This window comes from Oryctolagus cuniculus, chromosome 8 (genome assembly GCF_964237555.1).
Source record: "Oryctolagus cuniculus chromosome 8, mOryCun1.1, whole genome shotgun sequence".
Classification (NCBI taxonomy): Eukaryota; Metazoa; Chordata; class Mammalia; order Lagomorpha; family Leporidae; genus Oryctolagus; species Oryctolagus cuniculus.
In genome coordinates, this window is record NC_091439.1 from 124,607,858 (window position 1) to 124,626,408 (window position 18,551).

General features: G+C 40.7%; 1 protein-coding gene across 17 annotated transcripts in view; it reads right to left on the reverse strand.

Annotated features, from left to right (window-relative positions):
* LOC103347526 (rho GTPase-activating protein 20-like) overlaps positions 1-18,551 on the reverse strand; it is a 128,739-nt gene that overhangs the window by 13,517 nt on the left and 96,671 nt on the right. For all 17 annotated transcript variants that reach the window (XM_070048196.1, XM_070048192.1, XM_070048190.1 and 14 more), the window contains 5 exons: positions 17,634-17,777; positions 15,132-15,173; positions 13,854-13,938; positions 7,357-7,434; positions 5,137-5,203 (listed from right to left, as the gene is read on the reverse strand). In XM_070048196.1, coding sequence (XP_069904297.1) covers positions 5,137-5,203; positions 7,357-7,434; positions 13,854-13,938; positions 15,132-15,173; positions 17,634-17,777 — 416 coding nt within the window. The remainder of the gene's footprint in view (positions 1-5,136; positions 5,204-7,356; positions 7,435-13,853; positions 13,939-15,131; positions 15,174-17,633; positions 17,778-18,551) is intronic.

Genomic DNA, 18,551 nt, shown 5'->3' on the forward strand with positions numbered 1-18,551 from the left:
GGACAGCTCAAGTTCTCCTGGGGCTTCTGCAAGGAAGAGAGCTGTGTCTTGGGAGTGAGCATCAGGTGTGCTCTCTCTGGGGAGGCACTGCATAAAGCAGGCACCCAGGCAGAGGACCTTTCCAACGCAAACAGAAGTAGTAGCCCATTGCCTAGCTTAGAAGACCAAGATCCCTCAGTGCACTGCACACTGATGACTTGTTATTTCCGTTGTAAAGTAGAAGGCCTGCTAAAATCTGCCTTGACTCCAACTAGATTTTTAACGTCCTCATATGAGTAAACATGAGTAAACATCAGTGGTCTGCATTTTTTAAATGATTGGGCCATATATGTCATGAGTTGCTGTAATCTAGAATCTCTCTCCCACGATGTTAGATCATGAAAAGAGACTTCATTTCTCTGTCAGTTTTATAGCCTGTGATTCTCAAGAGCACTGGGGCCATGGTCTGCTGTTACACTTCCCTCCTACTTTGGCCCTCTCGGGAGCCCCTCACAGCTCACTAGCTGAGGGAGTGCTGCAGAGTGTTAGAGACCCAGAGCCATCCTACCAACTGATGTTCACGGAGTACATGTAATGTCATTGCTTTCCTCTCTCATTTTTAAATTGCTGGCAACCCAAGAAATTCTCAAGATCCTCTGCTCCTGGTGGGTATTAGCAATTGGGATGTCCATGAAGACACCCCTGTCCCACATTGGACCACCTGGTTTGGTCCTTGATCATGGATCCTGACTGAAGCTCTCTGCAAATGCAGATCAGACCCTAAGATGCAGAGCTGTTGTCTTGAACACTGATGTTCCTGCCACTCACGTGCAAGACTGGACTGATGACCTGCCTTCTGGCTCCTGGCCCTTGCCCTAGGACACCTCCAATCTTCGTGGACCTTTAAGGATAGAACTAGCAATTTAACATTCTGTGTCTATTTTTGCCTCTCAAAAACTAAACTTCGAACATGTTTTCACGATTCTGTGCTGTCAAAGGGATTTTCTTTTCAACAACAAAGTGAAAGCTCCCTTTATTCAATTTCTGACATATTAGTTAAATTTTCCATTTCATGGGACATTAATACCCTGTTCAGAGCAAGAATTATAGCAACTTGTCTCTTTCATGGTAAAAGAAGCTTCTACAACTGCAATATTAACAAAACCAAACCATCGGCATAACCAGGACAGAAAAAGATGATCAGGAACTGAGAGCATATTAAACACACATCCATAAGGACCGCTAGGAGTCACCAACGACAGATACACTCTTAGGATTTCTTGGAGCCAGTCACAGTGCATGCCATTGTTCGGGTCCAAATCATCCTCCAGAAAAAACATTTTACATAAACAAATGCCATCTACTCAATAAATTCATTTACAGTATTTGATTTGCACACTAACTCTACTGCTATCTTTATTTTAATTTTTTTTTATTTTTTGACAGACGGAGTGGACAGTGAGAGAGAGAGAGAGAGACAGAGAGGAAGGTCTTCCTTTTTGCCATTGGTTCACCCTCCAATGGCCGCCGTGGCCAGCGCGCTGCGGCTGGCGCACCGCACTGATCCGATGGCAGGAGCCAGGTACTTATCCTGGTCTCCCATGGGGTGCGGGGCCCAAGAACTTGGGCCATCCTCCACTGCACTCCCTGGCCACAGCAGAGAGCTGGCCTGGAAGAGGGGCAACCGGGACAGAATCCGGCGCCCTGACCAGGACTAGAACCCGCTGTGCCGGCGCCGCAAGGCGGAGGATTAGCCTAGTGAGCCATGGCGCCGGCCTCTATTGCTATCTTGTTACAAAGATGTCAAAATTAAGGAGAAACATCATAAAATAGGTGGTTGGCTTTTGTCCTCAGATGTATTTAGCAATTCCTGAATTTTGAGACTGACAAAGTACATTCAGAAAGAACAGAAACTTTATTTTCAAATTTTGTAAGTGACTTGCATTATAAATTACACATTAGTTCCTTTACATGACTGTTGAAAGAAGAATAGGAAGATTGCCCAGGTAGGTAATACTGTTTGGTTTTCATAGAAATCACCAGCATTATATTACAAAGTCTATGACAAATAGTATGCCTCCCTTCCTTTCCAGGGCTTGTTTCTGTGAGAGACACTGAAACACATGATGATTCATGAATGGTCTCTTCTTTATATAGGTTAATTCAACAACTATTTTAGGAGAAGTATAATGTTTTTATCAACAACCTCAAGATCAAGTGCTAGAAAATTCAACAAAAAGAATGGCTGAACTGTACATGTTTGTTAATCAAAAAACCTTTTAGGAGTTTGAATGTGATTATCTTAATTTTTAATCATGCTCAAATAACTTCTTGACATAATTTCACAATAAATATATATGTGTTTGCAGATGACATGCATGCATGTATACACACACACACACACACACACACACACATACATTCATAAACACAGGGGAACCAGAAACTCCACTAAAAGACTACTGGAACTCATAAGAGAGCTTGGTAAAGTTGCAGGATATAAAATCAATGCAAAAAAGTAATAGACTTTGTGTACCCAGACAATGCCAAGCCTGACAAAGAACTGGTAAGATCAGTCCCATTCACAATAGCTACAAAAATGTCAACACCTTGAAATAAACTGAACCAAGAAGGTGAAAGATCTCTACAATGAAAATTATTGAGCATTAAAGAAATAGAAAACAGAGAAAAATGGAAAAATCTTCCATGTTCATGGATCAGAAGACTTATCATCATAATGTCCATATGACAGAAAGAAATTTACAGATTCAATGTGATCCAATGAAAATACCAAAGGCATTCTCCTCAGATCTAGAGACTATGATGCTAAAATTCATACAGAAAAACAAGAGAGCCCAACAAGCTCAAACAATACTAAACAACAAAAGCAAAACTGGGAGCATTACAATACTAGATTTAAAAGCATACTACAGGGGCCAGCACTGTGGTGCAGTGGGTTAACACCCTGGCCTAAAGTGCCGGAATCCCATATGGATGCCGGTTCAAGACCCCGCTGCTGCACTTCCAATCCAGCTCTCTGCTATGGCCTGGAGAAGCAGCAGAAGATGGCCCAAGTCCTTGGGCTCCTGCACCCACGTAGGAGACCTGGAAGAAGCTACTGGCTCCTGGCTTTGGATCAGCACAGCGCCGGCCGTTGTGGCCAACTGGGGAGTGAACCATCGGATGGAAGATCTCTCTCTTTCTCTGCCCCTCCTCTCTCTGTGAAACTCTGACTTTCAAATAAGTAAATAAATAAATCTTTTTTTAAAAAAGCATACTACAAGGCATTGATAATCAAAACAGCTTGGATCTGACACTAAAATAAATACATAGATCAATGAAACAGAATAGAATCTTCATAAACCAATCCAACATGTACAACCAACTAATCTTTGGACAAATGAGCTAAAATCAATACCTACAGAATGGTCAGTATCTTCAACAAATGGTGCTGGAAAGTTGTATATACATGTGCAGAAGTATGAGGTAAGAACCCTACCTATATACCTATATACCCTATACAAAAGTCCACTCAAAATGGATCAAGAATCTCAATCTATGACATGATACCATCAAACTGCTAGAGAACATTGGAGAACCTCTGCAAGACACTGGCATAGGCAAACACCTCTTGAAAAAGACCCTGGAAGCAAGGAGATCAAAGCAAAAATACACAAATGGGATTACATCAAAGTAAGAAGCTTCTACAAAGGAAACACTCAACAAAGTGAAGAAGCAACCGACAGAATGGAATAAAACACTGGCAAACTATACAACAGATAAAGGATTAAGATCCAGAATCTATAAAGAGCTCAAGAAACTCAACAACAACAAAACAAGCAACCCAGCTACAAAATGCTCAAAGGACTTGAACAGGCATTTTTCAAAAGAGGACATTCACGTGGCCAAGAGACACAAGAAAAATCCTCAGGATCACTAGCTACCAGAGACATGCAAACAAAACCACCATGAGGTTTCACCTTACCTTAATTAAATTGGCTTTCATGCAGAAATCAACAAACAATAAATGTTGGTGAGGACGTAGGAAAAAGGTACCCTAATACACATCTGTGGAAATGTAGATTAATACAGCCATTATGGAACACAGTATGAAGATTCCTCAAAAACAGGAAAATACACCTATCATGTGACCCAGCCATCCCACACCTGGGAATTTACCAAGGGAAAGGAAATCAGTGCACGAAAGAGTTATCTGTACCCCCATGTTTATTGTCGCTCAATTGCACAATAGCTAGGATATAAAATCAACCCAACTGTCCATCAACCAATGACTGGATAAAGAAAATGTGCTATATACATACTATTCAACCACAAAAAAGAACAACATTCTGTCTTTTGCAAGAAAATGGATGCATCGGAAAACCATTATATTTAGTTAAATAAGCCAGTCCCCAAAAGACAAATATCATATGCTTTCCTTGATCTGTGGTACCAAATAGAGTACAAAAATTTAATGTATATGAGTAAAATTCACATTTTGAGATGTGATTATTGTTTAAAGCCCTTGTCTGTAAATAATAACCTGTTCCTCTACTATTTAGAACAGTGTTGTTGTTCTTTCTTACTACTGGTAAATTTTTTACTTAGTGGAGGGTTAAGCATATGATTTTAAAGTAAACTGAAAGTATGTTATTATAAAACTTAAAAGAAAGAATAAGAAAGGAAGGAGGAGGGAGAGTGGTATACTTGGACATAGACCTGACAGATTTTGCAAGACTTAAAAATAGAGATTACCTATGAGACTAGAAATGGAAAGGGGAATACAAACCAGTATATGGGCATCAATCAAATGTTTGGAGAGATGAAATTCGACCCCATTTTCATTTCATTACAAAAAAAGAAAAAAAAAAAAGGACTATTCCAAGACAGTTGTGCTATCCACATGGAAAAGCAGAGAATAAAACTTCAGTTTCTTTTCCAACTACAACTTAAATTGCTGTATGAAGATATGTTGTCAGGCACCCAGGGTAGAGTATACACTTGGCAATTCCTTTTATAAATGAGTACTGACTACATGAGGTTGTTTTCTCCCTTGTAAAGATATTTAAGCTTAAGAACAAACAATGCATAGTCTGGAAATTAATAGTTACCATTTTGAAGCAATACATTTCATTTTTTATTTTGCTGGACACTTACCGATGAGCGGGTAAGAGGTCTTTCTCTGGTTTGAATAGACCCACAATTGGTAGTCCATTTCTGAGCCCTTAGAGACAAAAAGAACTAAGTATCACAAGTCTTTGTCAGGGCATACTTCAAGGATGTATTTCTTTTGTTTTTTAGAAAACTTTAATAAATATAAATTTTGAAAGCATTTTCCCCCCATAACCACCCTCCCACTCGCAAACCATCCCATCTCCTACTCCCTCTCCCAACCAACTCTTCAGTAAGATTCATTTTTAATTCTCTTTATATACAGAAGATCAACTTAGTATATACTAAGTAAAGATTTCAACACTTTGTACCCACACAGACATACAAAGCATAAAGTACTGTTTGAAGATAAGTCTTACCATTCATTCACATAGTACGACACATTAAAAACACAGATCCTACATGGGCAGCAAGTGCACAGTGACTCCTATTATTGATTTAACAATTGACACTCTTATTTATGACGTCAGTAATCACCCGAGGCTCTTGTCATGAGCTGCCAAGGCTATGGAAACCTCTCGGGTTCACAAACTCCGGCCTTATTAGACAAGGCCAGAGTCAAAGTGAAAGTTCTCTCCTCCCTTCAGAGAAAGGTGCCTCCTTCTTTGATGGCCTGTTCTTTCCACTGGGATCGCACTCACAGAGATCTTCCATTTAGGTCATTTTTTTGCCACAGTGTCTTGGCTTTCCATGCCTGAGAAACTCTCATGGGCTTTTTAGCCAGATCAAGGATGTATTTCTTTAGCATTTCTACATTTCCAAACAAGAAAATAATTGGGACCAGTGCCAATGCTATTCGAGTTAACAGGACTGACCGAAATAACTTCGGTCCCTTTCTGAGCCTCCAAGACTACACCCCAGATTCATGCCATATGACTTTTGACAAGGATCACAATGCTATTATCCCAAGTGACCTAAGGAATAAAGAATCATATTTATGCCACTTCACTAGTAAAGGTAAGTCTAATCCTGATCATTCCACTCTCAGCTATCTCCAGTCTCTTTGAAGAATGCTGTGTTTTACTGGACTTAGCTGGCTTTCTATCATCTACACAAGAGACCTGGATTAAGTTCTCAGCTCCAGGCATCAGCTCTACTGCTGCTGTAGGCACTTGTCGAGTGAAACCATAGACATAAACTCTTCTGTCTGTCTATGTCTCTCAAATAAAACAAGTTTTTAAAAAAGACATGTATGTGGTGTGCACACACATTCCCCAAAGAGCAAGCTTTCATTCAACTCTTATCTTGCTCTTTAATAATTTATTAGAGGCACCAGATATATCATTCCCTGAATCAGCATCTAAGGCATACAGCTTTTATGCAGGTGTTCTTCATGTCCAAATTTATAAGGAGTGAGATTTTAGCATGGTGGTTTGAAGATGCCTGAGACTCACGCCACAATAGCTGGGTTCCAATCCAAGTTCTAGGTCCTGATTCCAGCTCCCTGCTAATGTGCATTCTGGGAAGCAGCTATGAATTCTCAAGTAACTGGGTTCCTGCCACCCACGTGGGGTACCTGAATCGTACTCCTGGATCCAGACCTTAGCTTCAGACCACCCTTAGGTGCTGTGGGCATCCAGAGATTGAACCAACAGAGGCGAGCACCCTCTCTATGTATTTCTGTGTCTTCCTCTCTCTGTGTCTGTCTTCATCCCTCTTGCTATCTCTGTCCTCTCCGACCCTCAAAAATTAAAAAAAAAAATTCAACTAGACATGTCTATTAGGTTTGTGTACACTGAGATGATAGGTGTGGGATTGGAGAAACCAGAATATACAGAAATAGCAATCCAACAGACAAGGTTATAACCTTCGTATTAGGAAGCATGTAAGATATTTTTGTGTGTATATATATATATACACTTATATATATACACACAAAAAATAAAATACATGACAATAGCAATCTGAAATTATACTCCAATTTCATTAAATTATGGCTTTCAGTTCACATGAAATTTAAAATCAGAACAGAAGAGCAATACCCATACATAGACAAATACATCTCCGACGTTTTCCATTCCCACATGTGCACATGGTTCTGGGGACAAAATATATTGCTGCCTACAATTGGTCTCTTTGCCCGGAACTGTATTTTACAAATATACACTGTAAGCATGTGTGCATGTATCTGGATCAAAGGGAAAATATATTCATCTCAAAAACCAAAGTTGTTATTTAACTCAAAGTATCTTTCAGATTACTTACACTTAATCCTAGCACTGGTAGTGCCATATGGATAACGTCACTCACTGTGTCTAAATTGGTAACTGTTATAATTCCAGACTGTAAAAGGGAAAAGAAGAAAAAACTGCTGATACAGGAGAATGTTAAAGTATATGGTTACATAATTATGAAACTCTTGGTTTCAGGGTAAAGTTTGAGTAATGACAAAGCAAAATACATATGAAGCACCAAACCTTAATGATAACTGATTTTTATTACTTTACGTAACACAAAGCCAGAAGAAAGAATTTCAATTAATTAACATGTTTCTAATAGAGGAGTTATGATACTAAAAATATAACTGCTTAGGCCCAAACAGAAAGAACCTCAATTCAGAAAGAGCCCAACACCCAAAGACTATTTCCATCATGCAGGGAATAGTTCAACAAGGAGTCAGTCTCTCTCCTTCTCTTGATGAGTTGTGTTTTTATGTTTAGATTGATTTCTTTGCATACCATATATTCAGTCCTCGTCAAATGAGAGTAAGAACTGGCTCTCACAGGCATTCTTGCTCCATAAACCACTATGTAGGGAATACCTTCTCCTAGTCAGATCACCCTTTTTAGATTTTCATTGTCAAAATGTATTGAGACCATGAACCCAGAATTCAAGGCTGAAAATTCTAGACATCTAGTTCTTTTTTGAGATACCCATAGAATTTTAAAACTGTACATGAACACTTTCACAGAATTTTTTAAGGAAAAAAACTCTTTTGAAGGATTACTCATCTTTTTCCAATTTATCTGGTTTGTAACATAATGGATTTTCATGGTATATGGAAATCATTAAATTCAAAATAAGCAGTACAAGGGTATGGGCCTTCTTTTCTGATCCTGTTCTCTCTATGAACACATAGATGGAACTGCTTATAAGCATGTAATTTAAACTATTCAATAATTAGAAAATATGGAAATGAGTTTCATTTCTTTTCCATATGAGATGTTACTCCATATATAACGGCCAGGGAAATGTGACCAGATCTCTAAGAGTTTCATATGAAAATTATGCAACAAAAGCAGCTATGTGCTCCAAGACATTAAAACAAATGTGCTGAAAATGAAAAAAAAAAATTAAAAAAAGTAGAGGCTGTCCCAGCACAAAAACAGAAGATATTTCAAAATGGGAACTTTAGCTGTGAAAAATATCTGAAAGAACAATGCAGTGGGTGGACTAAAAAGCACAAGTGAGATGGCAAATGGAAGACAATGAATTTGAAAATACATCAATTGGAAACAGTCAGTCTGAAAAAGGAAGAAAGGTATGATTGAAAAAATTAGAGCTTACTGCCCTCGTCCAGGAGAAGATAGTATTTAAAAAGTGGAAAGAGTGTAGTCTCAGGGAAGAGTTGGGGAGAAAATGCCAGAGGAAACTCTACCAAAATTAGAGGGACATGGTGGACCTCCTGTGGATGGCACGGATGCCCACAACTTGGGACTCCAATAGCCGAGAGCCTGCCCAGCAGCCGAGAGCCTACGCACTGGCATTGGAAAGTGAGGTGAGACCAGACAGTACCAGTAGTAGTCCAAGGCACTGGTGATTAAGCTGCAAAGAGAGCCTAGAGAAAACTTGGCTTGCAGCCCCAACGAGGAAAGTGTACTTTCCAAACTAGAAGAGAAAAAAAAATATGGACACAATTTCTCTTTCCCCAATCACTTTACAATGCCATTCTGTAACAAGCCGATAGAGCAGGTGCCATTTTGGACATATGTAACAGCTGTGCCAGCTCGTGTCCATGCCCAGCAACTAGTTGAGTGGAGACCCCTGACTAGTGGGAAGAACTAACAGGGGGATAGGAGCCTGTGACTATGTGAGGCTTCTCTACTGGGACTGTGAAAAAAACTGAGGGTGTGAGGCAGGATCCACTGTGAGGCTGGGACTTTGGGCACTCACACTGGGAGACTCCACATGCTCAGGGCTTCCTGGTTACCTGGTGAGAGACATCGCTGGAGAATCTGAACTTACACTGAGGACTGCACAGATCCTTTGTGTGCTCCCTGGGACAGAGTGGATGAATATTATAGCCACTGGGGCTAGCGCTAAGGCACTGGTCTCCATTAAGGAGAGGAGCTCAGCTGAGCAGAAAAAATTTCCCTTCTGATAAAAAACAGAGAGAGAGATTTACTGTGCCAAACCTGGGTGTATCACCTCAGACATGCCCTTAACCCTGGAGAACTGAACAGAGCTCCCTGATCACACCCACTACAAGCTAGATATTCACTTAAAGTAGACATTCCACTTATCTACAGAGCCACAGTACACAGATAAAATCCACTAGACCAAAAAAAAAAAAAAAAAAAAAAAAAAGAAGAAGAAGAAGAAGAAGAAGAAAAGGAAGAAACCAACAAGTATCTCCACACATGCCAAACAACAAACCCACCAATTCAAGAAACAAGAATAAGGAACACGACATGACACCCTGAAAAGAGTAAAACCCTTCAATAGTAGATTGTGAATACACTGAGGCAGAAGAAATGTAGGAAATGGAAGTTTAAAAATTGATCGTAAGATTACACAGAAGTTATCGGACACAAATGCACAAACTACTGAAATCTGTACAGGACATGAAATAAAATTTCCTCCATGAAATTGAGACCTTAAAGAGAAATCAAAATGAAATGAAGAATATAATAAAATGAATTAAAAATGCAGTGGGGAGCCTTAACAACATAATCAGTGAAGAAGAAAGAATACGGGCCGGCACCACGGCTCAATAGGATAATCCTCCACCTAGCGGCGCCAGCACACCAGGTTCTAGTCCTGGTCGGGGCACCGGATTCTGTCCCGGTTGCCCCTCTTCCAGGCCAGCTCTCTGCTGTGGCCTGGGAGTGCAGTAGAGGATGGCCCAAGTTCTTGGGCCCTGCACCCCAAGGGAGACCAGGAGAAGCACCTGGCTCCAGCCTTCGGATCGGCGCGGTGCACTGGCTGCAGCGTGCCGGCCGCAACGGCCATTGGAGGGTGAACCAATGGCAAAGGAAGACCTTTCTCTCTGTCTGTCTCACTGCCCACTCTGCCTGTAGAAAAAAAAAAAAAGAAGAAAGAATATAAGACTTAGGAGACAAAGCACAGGGAAGAATACAGTCAAACCAAACACAAGAAGAGGAAATTAGAAACCTAAAAAACACTGTTGGAAATCTACAAGATACTATAAAGTGACCCAACATACAAGTTCTAGAAGTTCCTGAAGGCATGGAAAGAGAGAAAAGATTAGAAGGCCTTTTGAATGAAATAGTAACGGAAAACTTTCCTAATTTGGAGAAAGAAAGGGACATCCAAGTAAGGAAGCACATGAAACTCCTAATAGACATAACCAGAAAATATCCTCATCATGCCACATTGTAATCAAACTCACCACAGTAAAACAGAAGGAGAAGATTCTAAAATGTGCATGTGAGAAATGTCATGGTACTTTTAGAGGATCTCCAGTTAGACTCACAGCAGACATCTCATCAGAAACCCTACAAGCTAGGAGAGAATGTCCAGATATACTCCAAGGCTTAAAAGAAAAAAAATGTCATCCAACAATATTATACCTGCAAAGATCTCATTTATGAACGAAGGTGAAATGAAGACCTTCCATAACAAACAGAAATTCAAAGAATTTATCACCACCCGTCCAGCCCCACAAAAGATGCTTAAGGATTTGTTGCACACAGAAACATGGTCATCACTACAAAAGAAGGTAAAGGAAGAAAATCCCTCAGTAAAAGTTCAAAGGAAATTCAACGTAAAAAACAGGAATATTTTTGGGAAAATGGCAGGGAAAAGTAGTTACTTATTAATAGTCATCTTCAATCTAAATGCCTTCAAATCCCCCGTTAAAAGACACAGACTGGCTGAATGGATTAACAAACAAAACCCATCTATTTGCTGCCTACAGGAAGGAAAAAATGTTTGCAGTCACTGTGAAATTTCCCCAAATTTGACAAAAATAAAAAGTTACAAATTAGCGGCTGGTGCTGTGGCATAGCGGGTAAGGTCGCTGCCTGTATGCCGGCATCCCATATGGGTGCCAGTTCAAGTCCTGGCTGCTCCACTTCCCATCCAGCTCTCTGCTGTGGCCTGGGAAAGCAGTAGAAGATGGCCCAAGTCCTTGGGCCCCTGTACCCACGTGGGAGACCCGGAGGAAGCTCCTGGCTCCTGGCTTCGGATTGCAGTGCCTCCAGGCGTTGCGGCCATCTGGGGAGTGAACCAGTGGATGGAAGACCTCTCTCTCTCTCTCCGCGCCTCTCCTTCTCCCTCTGTGTAATTTGACTTTCAAGTAAATAAATAAATCTTTTTTAAAAAGTTACAAATTAAAGGAACTCAGAAAATATCAAACAAAATAGATTCAAAGAAAGCCATGTTTTGGCACATTGTGGTCATATTACTGTAAGTCAGAGAAGGAGCACAGATCCTGAAAGCAGGGACACAAAAATAGGCAAATAAGACAGTCACCATGGATCACTCAAGCTATCAGAAAGCATCGTGACCAGAACACAGTGGAATATCTGCAAGGCGTAGAGAGAGAAATATTAGCTAGGATATTCTTTCCAGGTTCAGCAAAAGTGCCTTTCAAGAGTGAAGCTGAGGGGCTGGCGCTGTGGTGCAGTGGGTGAATGCCCTGGCCTGAAGTACTGGCATCCCATATGGGCGCTGGTTCCAGACTTGGCTGCTCCGCTTCCAGTCCAGCTCTCCTCTGTGGCCTGGGAAAGCAGTGGGATGGCCCAAGTCCCTAGGCCCCTGCACCTGTGTGGGAGACCTGGAAAAAGTTCCTGGCTCCTGGCTTCGGATCCGTGCAGCTCTGGCCATTGCAGCCAATTGGGGGGTGAACCATCGGATGTAAGACCTCTCTCTCTCTCTCTCTCTCTCTCTCTCTCTCTCTGCATTTCCTCTCTCTGTGTAAGTCTGATTTTCAAATAAATAAAATAAATAAATCTTTTTTTTTTTTTAAAGTGAAGCTGAAATCTACACATTTTTGGATGAAAGCAAATTAGAAAATTGGTTGGCACCAGAACTTTACTACAGGAAATGGCAAGTTTCCGTAAGATAAAATCAAGAGAAAATTAGAGAAAACTGATTTTCAAGTGTGAATGAATAGCATTAGGTATGATTATTTTATGAAAACCATACATAAATGAAATTGATTTTGAAAAATTCCAGGATGAGCAACCATTTGCCATAACTAAAACCAAAGCAGCTTGAGACAAGGGTGCTCCTCCCTACAGGAGAACTCCATTTCAACTTCTTCAAGCAATTCCTCTGGTTATGGAAAACAGCTCATAAAAGATGCCTGGCTCTGATTAGCTGCTGGGAAATGGCTGTGCTGGACTAGGCTTTTTCCACTGTGAATACCATGTTTTGTGATCTGAAGCTGCTGTAAAGAAAAAAGTCAAATAGTGTATCAGTGTTATCGTGGTCACCGTTATGAAGATCTGCGCTAGTGTGTCATGATTTTAGAAATCAAATGTGATCCAACTGAAGATATTCTTCCCTACAACATACAAAAATGAGGAAGACACACACCGATCTCTCCAAAGGTTCACCCCTCCAAGTTTAATTCAATCCTGACAGACTTTGGTGTGGGACGTAACCAGCTCAATGCAACACCTAACTCAGAGAGTGGATTCTGTTCCACAAAGGGAGCATTACTAGAGCAAACAATCAATTGGAACATGAAATGAACAACAGGTGGCAATAGTATTTATACCAATGTTCCATTTCCAGGTGAGGACTGTATGGTGTTTATCTAAACTATATCTTGATCTTGGCAATACACAGGTATTCAAAGATAAAGGCATGCAGCATATGTAACTGCCTTCAGAAAGAAGCATATCCAGACACATATCAAGAGACAGACAGAGAAAATAAATTATGGAACAAAAATAGGACAAGATGTCATCAAATCAGCACATTTGGATGTGATAGTCCTATCACTCTTTCACACATTTCAGGGTTTTAAAATTCCTTCCAAATAAATAAAAATATTTTAACATGAAATAAATATTGAAAAACTGGGAACAAACAAAAACACTGTTTGAAAGTAGTGACAAATGAAGAGAAATATTTAATTCCCAGAATACTGGCTTGGGAAAAACACTTTATGAAAATGTGAAACTCTGTGGATATTTAACACGAAATAGTCTTTCTAAGCATAAGCACTGAGTTATCGTGGATTCCCAATGCTTCATATAACCTAACATTTACTTTTTTATGTACACAAAAAAATTGCATGTGTAGGTGAAGATATATTTCTCCATGTTCCCTTCGGAATACTCTCACTCTCCCATCTCTCTCTGTCACTCCAATCTCACTCTCTCCTCCCTCTTCTTCTCATCCCCTCCTCTCTCCTCTCCTCTGTTCCATTATATTGTTCCTCTTCCCATACTTCTTGATCTCTATCTGTTTCTCTACCTAAAACCTCTATCCCCATTGTCTCTACCTCTCTTTCAGTCAAAGTCAGGAAATTGGAATTTAAAATGTTGAGTCCAAAACACACTTACATAAGGAACGTTGCTAACGGTATCTGACTCTATCTGTAGAACTGTCGTCTGCTTTTGATCTTTCTCTTTCGACTCAGTTATACACCTAATCAAAATCATTAAGAAACAAAAATTAATGAATTAGCTAATGTTTCTCTTCAAATCAATTCATGTGGCAAAATGTTCTATATATTTCTCATCATTGATATGTACCTATATATACACATATACACACACACACACACACACACACGAAACTCTTGTTTGAGGTAGCTAATACATATACTGATACAGAGACATACATATGCATTTCTGTGCACAGATATCTATAGCATACTTACAGGATATAAATATTTATATTCATCTATAAATAACTTTTATATTATTTAGATTTAGATTTGTAGAACTTCTCAGCAAGGTCAAAAGATGAGGAGTGGCATCGCTGTGGCATACGAGGTAACATCACCGCCTGTGGCACCGGCAGCCCATATGGGCACCGGTTCCAGGCCCGGCTGCTCCTCTTCCAATCCAGCTCCTGGCTATGGCCTGCGAAAGCAGTAGAAGATGGCCCAAGGCCTGGGCCCCTGTAGCTCCACAGTAGACCAGGAAAAAGCTCCTGGCTCCTAGCTTCAGATCAGCCCAGCTCTAGCCATTGCGGCCACTTGGGGAGTGAACCAGTGGATGGAAGAGCTTACCCTCCACCTTTCCTTCTTTCTGTAACTCTACCTCTCAAACAGATAAATAAATAAATCTTTAAAAAGCCAAAACAAGAACAACAACAAAACCAGATGAGTAGGAAAATAATTCTGGGAAAGACGGCATGGCCTGGAAAATAACAGGGAGTGTCTTGATGTGTGGTTTGGGCAGCAGATCCACCCCTCAACGTTTTCCTATCTGGACCGCCTTCATGGCTTCAAGTGTAGGAAGCAACAGGTGCTTTCAGACTCACTCAGTAGAGCACTGAGTAGATCCACTCAGCTACTGAGTAGCTCAGTACTAGCTACATTTATAGACATTTAATACATATTGGGAATATTGTTAGCTCTGATCCATAGGCTGTATGGAGGGAAAGATGAAAGATACATCTTGAACTTCTTCAACAGTGAATAGAACATTCATGTGAATGAGGGAACATGACTTACAGCACATGTAGAGAAACCAAGGATTGCAAGATCATCTAAGAGTATTTTCAAGTGGGAAGAGCATTTTTAAGTGGGAATCATGTAGGGGCACTGCTTGCAGAGATTTATGCCTGCTATCACAAACGAAAGATTCAAAATGTGTATGCTAGAGAAATACCTGTCCAGCAGACGTTCCCATTTTTCCATAAATGTCTTCGAACTGCAAGCAGAGAAGTCAGAGAAAATAGTAAGCTACATAAAAGACTAATTCCATCTGATTAAGACTACCATTGCAGACAAACACACCAGCAGGCAAGTGTGGGTGACGGGGACTCAGGCGTAAGTAGTGCCCTCTCACACAAGGGCTCTGGGTGGAGTCTGCTCTTGTACAGCAACATTACAGCGATGGGAAAGAGTTCTTCAAGGGAAGGAGAAGCTGACTTGAAATGAAACCCTGGATTGCAACTATGGGATGCTAGCTCAGTGATCACAGGAGTCACTGAACTGACAGGAGTCTCAGTATCCACCATCGAAAGTGGAGGTCATTAAACCTCAGAGTGCTCCTGTAGCTTGAAGTGCTATTCAAATGGAAAAAGCATTATGATCAGATTATGTCACACTGAAGAGACTGGGCATGTGAATGGAATGCTCTGGGCTCACTTTAGGGGGGAAATCCATACCACTGTACTTCACAGAGGCTGCAGAATTGTCAGATGTCAAATAAATACCTAGAAAATAATTTTAGTGCTATGATGTGCTGAAGGATGTCAAAGCACCTAGTGTTTGGTGACTAATGTTTTATATCCTTTCTGCTACATCATTAATGTATTTGAAATCCAAAGTGAAAAAGATCTGCAGTCGCAAACATACATGGGCTTATAATTTACTAGCATTCAAAACAGCTGGGGAGTGATTGACTACATGGAAAATAAAACTGACCATTTATATGACTGGGTCCTGTGCCGGCAGCACCTGTAATACCTTGCTCATGAATATTTTCATTATCCCGAGAGTAAACCCTAATCTCTAGTAAGCAGCCACACGCTATTCTCCACCACCCCCAGATCCTACACCATGTCATAACTATCCATTCATCAGGTCATGAACATGTAATTTGTTGCTAACTTCTGGCTCTAATGAACAACACTGCTAGGAACATTTGTGCCCAAAAGTCAGAGTTAGGAACAAACAGAGTGTATGTATGTTTACACTTTTCTTGGACCTATATTCCACAGTGGAATTGCTCAGTCCTGCTCAGTCGTCCTACATTGAACTCACGGAAGCAACAGGTTTTTCTGCAGGGGCTGCCACATTTCCTATTTCTACCAGCGAGAGCTCACCCACGCGGCATTTCTATGCCTTCTCAGGACATGCTTCCACAGCAAAGTGGACATTTCCTTGGCTTTCCACCTTCATATGGACTTGAACACCACGGGTTACTTATGCCAATTTGCATAAGAGTGATAACAGCCAACAGCAAATGTACTCGGTGCTGGGCATTGTTGTAAATGTGTTGTATGTGTTTACATAGCTTCACAGCCAATATAGCCTATGTCCACCTCGTGCCCACGCTTCTCCCTCATTCAAAAAACTGTCTAGTGGAACTCCTCATCAAAGGCACCACAAATAGGCAGCTTCCTATCACCTGCAAGATTAAGAAGACATTAAGCAATAGAATCTGAGAACCTAGGGAGAAAATTTGTCATGGCAAAGAAGACATGCAGACAGTGGTACAAGCATGGCTTTGTTCTCAGTAATATTTGCAAGCAGTTCCATCACAGAACTGAGTTGATTAACAGTTTGGATATATCTCCATTGTATCAACTTCAATATGACCTGACAGACCTGGAGGGAGTGAGGAGAGGAGGAGAGCAAAAAAGAGCACCAAGCACCTGGGATGAACTGTCTATGTGAAAAACACACAGGACATTCGGTTTGTGCCTGTTCAGAGCAGCAGGCAGAGGTTGCAAGGTACCTGCGTACACAAAAACAGACACACAAGATGTCTAGGAAATGGAGCCCCGTTTCCTTTCCTCATACCAGCCTCAAAGTGGGCCTTGGAAAACTCACCCACATCGCATGAATCAAATCTTTGTTTCAGGTGGCCGTATCACTGAAGACACCAAATAGCAATTCTAGCAACCCAGGATATAATTTAATTTGTATATCAAGTATTATTTCTTTAGGTCATTACTTTGGGAGAATAAAAGGACTTTTTCAAGCTGAATTGATCTACTCTACTAGTTGAAACACACAAAAGCCTAGACCTAGAGGCTGGAGGATATTGGAGAGGGGCCCCAGAGCCTTGCTCTCTCAAATCTATTTTTATTAATCCAAAATACCCACTCCCCAAGTAGCTCATGGAGCCCTTGGAAAACCATTGCTTCAGACCAAAGCAAATCATTCCAACAGTTCCCATTTCATTCTCTCCACACATATTGGCACATAAAAACCTCTTGGGGAAAATATGTGTCATACAAGTGCCATGGCTGGAAGTCAAAGCATGAGGCAGCAGATTATTATAGGGTCAAATTAAAATGCTTACCAATCCCCCCCCCCCAAAAAAAAACAAGTTTGGAAGAAAATTTAGGTGCATTTCTCTATCTTTGCTAGAAAAGGCAATAAGGGTTATATCCTTCTATATCAAAGTAAAATTACAAGACTCAGCAGTGATACTTACAAGAACTTGGCCCTATAATTCGCCATGGGCCAGCCAATATTCAGGCACCTGGAGGCACTGGTATCACCTTCCTCAACAATGCATTTGGAAATCCATATTTCATTGACAGGGATGACATATTTGTAGTAAATATTTTTGCTGTACCTAAAAAGATCATCAAGCAAGATGTTTTTTTCTTAAATGTAATGAGAGCACATCCTCTCCTGAGCAAACCCCAATCCTCCATGTTCCATAACCAAGAAAAGCTCACATCCATCTATTCCCTCTCAGTGCACAGCACAGGCAAGAGTCAGGTGGACCTGGACAAAATCATGTGCTCAGTGAAGGCTGGCCCACAAGGGGCCCACACACACAAGATTAACGGCAGCCAGTGGCAACAGGTGGACTGGTCTGTTTCTGAATGCTGACTATGGACTTGAGGCCATACTCTGTATTTTAAAGGTGTTACATCTTAAGAGAATCACTCACTCTCTGGTCATGCACATCTGATTGACTTCAACAGAGTGGCTGAGGGGTTGAACAAAGATTAAATCATGGATGTATTATTTATAAAATTTTCTTCTTCACAGAGATAGACTATACATACATAATCTCGGAATAACCTTAGTTTCAGATATTACAAATACCTTTGAATCTTAATTCTTATACAAATTTTGCATCTTGAAAGCTGGGATGGTGAATGTCTGGTCCCTGGGCTGTACAAAGCCTGTGAAGTCACTGAGGCTGGCACTGCCAAGGCAACTAACTGCAAGCTGGATTCAAAATTCAATAAATCCGTAACAGGCTAAATTTTTAAGTTGATGATTTTCTCCAGCCCGTGAAAGGTGCTATAAATATTCAAAATGATCCTGGCGGGGTGGGGGGACCCTCTCCACTCCTTCTCTAAAGACAGCTTCTTTCAAATTTCCTTTTTTTTTT